Source organism: Leptonotus elevatus, chromosome 2 (assembly GCF_054856555.1).
Source record: "Leptonotus elevatus isolate MCC_2025b chromosome 2, RoL_Lele_1.0, whole genome shotgun sequence".
NCBI lineage: Eukaryota > Metazoa > Chordata > Actinopteri > Syngnathiformes > Syngnathidae > Leptonotus > Leptonotus elevatus.
Genome location: NC_141240.1, coordinates 22426613 through 22433334, shown reverse-complemented (window position 1 = coordinate 22433334; position 6722 = coordinate 22426613). Strand labels below are relative to the sequence as shown.

Genomic DNA, 6722 nt, shown 5'->3' with positions numbered 1-6722 from the left:
TTGGTCACTCTTGCATTCTAAAAACATCACATTCGATTTTTTGGGTGGAAAGAAAGGAACACTCATAATTATCTGCAATCTATGACCTAGATCATCCATCCATTTTCTTAACCGCTTGTCCTCACAAGGGTCGCGCGGGGTGCTGGAGCCTATCCCAGCTGGCTTCAGGCAGTAGGCGGGGTACACCCTGAACTGGTTGCCAGCCAATCCAGGGCACACAGAGACAAACAACCATCCACACTCACAATCACACCTATGTACAATTTGGAGAGAACATGTAAACTCCACCCAGGAAGGCTGAAGCCCGGACTCGGTCTCACGTCCTCTGCACTGAGAGGCGGACGTACTAACCAGTCACCCACCGTGCCGCCGTGACATAGATCAATAGATCTCTAACTTTACACTCCAAGTACCACTGAAGAATAGCTTATGACAACCCATGACCATCATTAAAATGTATTAGCTTAGCACGAAAGTTATATAAAATTGTACCGTAACCTAAATAAAGCTTAAATTCAAATGTATTGAACTTAAAAGTTAAATGCAATTTAACTGCAATCAGGCTGATTCTTTTGTGTACTGCACTTTGAGAATTATTTATCTAAAACTTAAAACAATTATCATTTAACGAATGTGCCATTTTCCAAAACTCAAATATTATAAATATAAATGATACATATTAACATTGAAAATGTAAACAACGAGCTTTTATGCTTCATTAGTTTTTAGTGATTACACATTACAGTAAGGCAAATCTCTAAATTATTTCATGAGATAAAATAATTTAAAATAAATAAATTACATTATTATTAAAATACATTACATTATAATTAACCAATTTTGGGGCAAAAAATTATCTAAATTAATGCAACAAAGAATTTTTGTTTAATAAAATAATTCATGCAAATTTTGAAATTGTGATGTTCATTGATTTTAATTATATAATAAATTAACCAATTATTAAAGTAAAAAATGGGAATTATTTATTAATTTTGTATTGTATAATATACAAATAATTAAATAGCAACAGGAACGAATAAATACATCTTGATTGAAAATAACGGAAGAAAACGGAGACCAAAAACAAACAAACAAAAAAGTCCCAATGGAACATTTTTTTTTGTTTTTGTGTGTATGTTTTGCCATTTTTCATTTTCTGCAAGTAATTGAATTGACAGCATTCGTATTTGTAATTTGGGGGTCATGTTTGTATGTTTGTAAGAATAGGGCGATTATGTATTTTTTCCTCGCCCATTGTATCATACTTCCATCCACTAGGTGGCAAAATAACAATAGATTCTCATTACAGCAATGTCCAAAACAAAACGAAGAAGAACGAGCGTTCTCATCTTAATCGTCGATAAACAAGTCGGTCCGACATAAATCCATTTATTTGAAGTCATTCCGGCTGGTAAAGACATGTAACCTCGGCTGCTCGGATTTGTATAAAAACAGGATGTGAGTAATTCCTTCAAACCTTGCGTTTGGAGCGACGTGTTTAGCGGAGCTAGCTTAGCGAGCTAGTTACCAAGGCAACAAGAGCCCGTCAGGACGCGACGTCCGGACCTCTTCTGTCTTCTAAAGGTATGGCAACAATCCATTAATTTGACAGCCGAAAAAACACTGTATAGGAGGAATGCATCATGGAATATATTTGATTTTCTAATGAGCATTGTTCATTGCCTTATAGATGCATTGTGAGGTACATTAAGGGCACAAATTGGTGATAACGTGCTTACTACAAATCCCAACAGCAATAAAAATGGCAAACTCACGATATAGTACATCATATAGTAATATAGTGGATAGGGAGTGATTTTTAATACAGTTCTCCTCTTCGTCTGCTTCTTCATACGCAAATTTATTTGTTCCCTAATGATGCTGCATTGTTAACTTCTATACAATTTTGATTTCTATAGTGACTGAAGAAACTTTCGGAGGAGAAGGTCAAGAAGCTAGACGTTCTTCAACAATGATTTAGTCCACAAAACGGCAGGCGACATAATGGAGCAGTACAGCATTCTGGGTCGCATCGGGGAAGGCGCTCACGGCATCGTGTTCAAGGCCAAACACGTGGAGGTGATGTCACCAAAAGACTTGTCACTTCGCACTTGCTGGAATGCTAGTATAACAAAATGATGTCAAGCAGACAGGAGAGACGGTGGCACTGAAGAAGGTGGCGCTCAGGCGTCTGGAGGATGCCATTCCCAACCAGGCCCTGCGGGAGATCAAGGCCCTGCAGGAGATTGAGGACAACCAGCATGTGAGTCCAACTCAAATTGAGGCAAAGATATATACAAAACAAATAAATAAATAATGAGACTCGGGCGGCACGGTGGCTGACTGGTTGGCACGTCCGCCTCCCAGTCCAGGGGATGTGAGATCGAGTCTGGGCTTCGGCCTTCCTGGGTGGAGTTTCCATGTTCTCCCCGTACATGCGTGAGTTTTCTCCGGGTACTCCGGTTTCCTCCCACATTCCAAAGACATGCATGACAGGTTAATTGTACACTCCAAATTGGCCATAGGTGTGATTGGGAGTGTGGATGGTTGTTCGTCTCTGTGTGCCCTGGATTGGCTGGCAACCAGTTCAGGGTGTACCCCGCCTACAGCACGAAGCCAGCTGGAATAGGCTCCAGCGCCCCTCGCAACCCTTGTGAGGACAAGCGGTTAAGAAAATGGATGGGTGGATAACTAGACTCAAAAATACAAATAAACGTGGAAGTAAATACAAAAATAAATATTTTTAAATATCAATCAATAAATAAAAAGGCTCTACTCTCATATTTACTTATTTCGTGCTGCAGACGCTGTCAGCATGAAATCCGCCATTCAATGTTATTCAAATGATAACAATATTAGAGGAAAGCGTTTTTATTTATTGATTGACTTTAATAATATTTATGTATTTATTTCCACAATTATTGTTCTTATATTTATTTTTACTTTTATTTATTTATGTATTTATTTATTTATTTATGTGTTTGTTTGTTTTTTAGATTTAATTTTTGAATTATATATTTTTTATTTTGGCATTTTTGGTCCTCCATAGGAAATGGGACCACTGGCTTAAAAAAAGAAGAAGTTTTTCCATGCATTTAACACACACAAAAAAATACTGGAACTCTTTTTTATGTTATTTAAAGATATTAAAATTGACCATTAGTGTAATTGAATAATTGGGGTAGTAAAATTTTATTTTTGTAATTTCTGGATTGTAATTTTACATAGACACCACAAGGTGGCAGCAATGCACCTTAAACAGAAATGATCATAAAGCATCAACACCGTGCATCTAGCATGTGCACAATCATGAAAACCATGTTACATCAGTGACTTTTAAGTAGTTCAATTATTCAACACTAGCAGACTGCCATCACTTGAGGCTCAACAATAATAAAACGGCAAATGCTGTTAAAAGTGACACCCAACTACTGCAACGCTGGTTAGATAACAGTTTTCATGACGTCATAGCTTTCAGAGCCGGAGGCGGCCGTCAAATTTTCTATGCTCACGGTCCCAACTCCTCAGGTGGTGAGGCTGAAGGACGTCTTCCCGCACGGCACCGGTTTTGTCCTGGTCTTTGACTTCATGCTGTCCGACCTCTCGGAGGTTATCCGCAACTCCCGGCGACCTCTGACCCCGGCGCAGGTTAAAGGTTACATGCTGATGCTGCTGAAGGGCGTGGCCTTCCTGCATAACAACAACATCATGCACCGGGTGAGCAGGACTGGGTGTTACGGACTTCAAATACAATTTCAGATTTCGTTCATAAAAAATCTGCTTTTGATAGTTTATCCTTTGCTTAGTGGGTTGTTGGTGTAAGCCGGAAAAATGTTGATTAAAAAAAAAAAAAAATTGATAAAATAGATTAATCACCCTTTCTTAATCGATGGTCTGCAGCTGTGCCCACCCCCTCCACGATAAAGCATTTCTTGTCTGCCGCCAGGACCTGAAGCCCGCCAACCTCCTCATCAGCTCGTCAGGACACCTGAAAATCGCTGATTTTGGTCTGGCCCGCCTCCTCAGCCAGGAAGAAGACCGACTCTACAGTCACCAGGTGGCCACAAGGTGGCACACTTTCTAACCCAGCAGCTTCAATCGTCACTCCTTGTCGGGTTTTTTGAATATTTATTTATACTAAAAGTGTCAGGTGATTTCATTTTTTTTATCGTAGTTAATCACATGACTTCAATAGTTAACTCATGATTAATCGCAAATTTTATATCTGTTCTAAATGTACAATAAAATGTACAATAAAATAATTTAAAATATATATTTTTTAAGTTTAATACTTAATAAGTTTTCATACTGTTACCATAAAAGTGGATTTTTTTTAAAAACTAATAGAAATATGGCTGCATCCTTTAGGTATTGATACAGTAATTTCATAATTCATAAAATTGAGTTCAAATTTAAAAAGATGTACTGTACTGTAAAAAAACAAGTGTGGTATTGATTTGTGTTGGTCATTTTTCTGCCACTAGATGGCATAATTGCAGACAGTGACAGCTCGGTGCATTTTTCTTTTCATATAAAGTTAAAGTACTAATAGTGATTGTCACACCCACTTGTGAGGTGGAGTGGGGTGAAATTCTTTCTCCGCATTTGACCCATCAGCAGGAGCTGTTTTTGGTGACCCCCCCCCCCCCCTTCCAAATCCAACCCTTAATGCTGAGTGTCAAGCGATCTAACATTTACCATGAAGTAACCACAAATATATTATTCATTATTCTAAAATTTATGACTGATACATTTTGACGTGGACGTGTCTGCTGCGTTGCGACTGGAATTCCCCCAGTACAGGCTTTCCAAGTAAGGGGCGGTCATTAATCACGCGTTAAAAAAAATAGTGGCGTTAAAGGAACTTGAAATTAACTCCAAATTTATTTTGACACCTCTAATTTATACATAATTAAACCAAATCTGTGTGTGTGTTGTCCAGGTGGTATCGTGCTCCCGAGTTGCTGTACGGAGCCAGAAAGTATGACGAGGGCGTCGACTTGTGGTAAGGAAGCGATTCATGGTTGGATTTACGCTACATGCTTCAACTGGCAACATTTGGACTTCATTTGCTCTCAAGTGTCACAACTGGAATATGTTGCATACGGCGGGGGGAATTGTGTGAAAATCAAATTGATCAAATCAAATGTTGCAGGGCTGTGGGTTGTATTTTCGGGGAGCTGCTCAACTCATCTCCTCTGTTTCCCGGCGAGAATGACATCGAGCAGCTGTGTTGTGTCCTCAGGGTACTCGGGACGCCCACTCGTGACACTTGGCCTGTAAGATACACGCACACAAAATACACGTAAGTACACTTGCAAGGTACCAAGTGTGTCCCTTTGACTCCAGGAGATGGCAGAGTTGCCGGATTACAACAAAATCACCTTCAAGGAGAATCCCGCCATCCCATTGGAGGAGATCGTCCCCGACTCCTCCCCCCACGCCATCAACCTGCTCTCCAACTTCCTGGTTTACCCATCCAAGGAGCGATGCCCCGCCCAGAAGGTATGAGACGTGCGACTGCGCGCGTGATGAATGAACTCGTGAAGTGACGGCTTGTCCCGCAGGCTCTCCTTCATCCGTACATCTTCTGCTCGCCTCTTCCCGCCCACCACTCGGAGCTGCCCATACCTCAGAGGGGAGGCAGGCAACACCTCCACCCGCGACTGCAGGCGGCGCCCGCCGACTTCTCCGTGGACCTCCCCCTGGAGAACAGTTTGGTGCAGCCCGCGCTCCTGCGGGGACACGCCTCCTGCCTGTGATTGGTCCAAACACATGGTTGGTGGGGGGGGGGGGGGGGGGCAACAGCAAAGTACGCATTCACAGTGGATAAACTGGACACTTTTCAGACATCAAGCTAACCTAGCTTACGCTCAGGCTAACTTCAAAATAAAGTTTGTTTACATTGATGGCTCTGCAAATAGCCTTAGGAGACATTTACTTTGAAAGTAGCCCACGTAATGGCATGATGGCAAGCTTGACTTCCCTTTTAGACGTTGGTAGTTTTGATTGACATTAAAGTTGCGACCGCCGACCAACATCAACACAACGCTATCCCAAACTCATATTCAGTCGCTATTTTAGGACGCTAAGAAACCGCTAATTAATTACACCGTCATTGTATGAGACGACGGAAGTCTCCCGACGGAAGTTGCTACTGGCTAGCATGCAGCTAGCCTTACCTACGGGTGACTAGTTGGTAGCTGTAAATGAGTTTGACAGCTGACTGGCTTACTTGAATTCTTTTTCTATATTCTGGACCAAGGCTATTCACTTTTTATGTTTAAAGGAAGGGAACGTGCCTTAAATTACACTTAGAGGTATTTTCATTATTAAAAATAATAATAAATAGAACTTTGTCTTCATTTATTTTATAAAAAATGCTTTTGCTCATTAAAAAAGGAAAAACATTCAGCTCAAAATGTCAATCATAGCAGTTTAGAATGAATAGAACACAAGTTTGAGCCCTTAGTAGACTACATTGTTATTTTACATATGGACTATGTATAACATGAATGTTTCTGCCTTATATTGCACTTAAAGTTGTGTTCCTAAATCCTAAACGACTATATTAGACATTTTAAATTATTTTTTATTTATTTAAGGGGACACAAAATCCTAAACGACTATATAAGACATTTCGAATATATATATTTTTTATTTAATGGGGAAAATAATTTTACTAAATGAATGAAGACAAAGTGCTATTTATCAAAAAAAAC

The 6722-nt window shown here is 40.0% G+C and overlaps 1 protein-coding gene across 1 annotated transcript; it reads left to right on the top strand.

The window, feature by feature from the left end:
* Window positions 1–943: 943 nt before the first annotated feature.
* Window positions 944–5791, top strand: cdk20 (cyclin dependent kinase 20). Its single transcript, XM_086067312.1, has 9 exons — window positions 944–1584; window positions 1920–2079; window positions 2150–2263; window positions 3529–3717; window positions 3947–4068; window positions 4943–5005; window positions 5156–5279; window positions 5350–5505; window positions 5568–5791. Exons 2-9 carry the CDS (start codon window positions 2005–2007, stop codon window positions 5760–5762), a joined length of 1038 nt encoding a protein of 345 aa, XP_085923438.1. The 5' UTR covers window positions 944–1584; window positions 1920–2004; the 3' UTR covers window positions 5763–5791.
* Window positions 5792–6722: the final 931 nt, after the last annotated feature.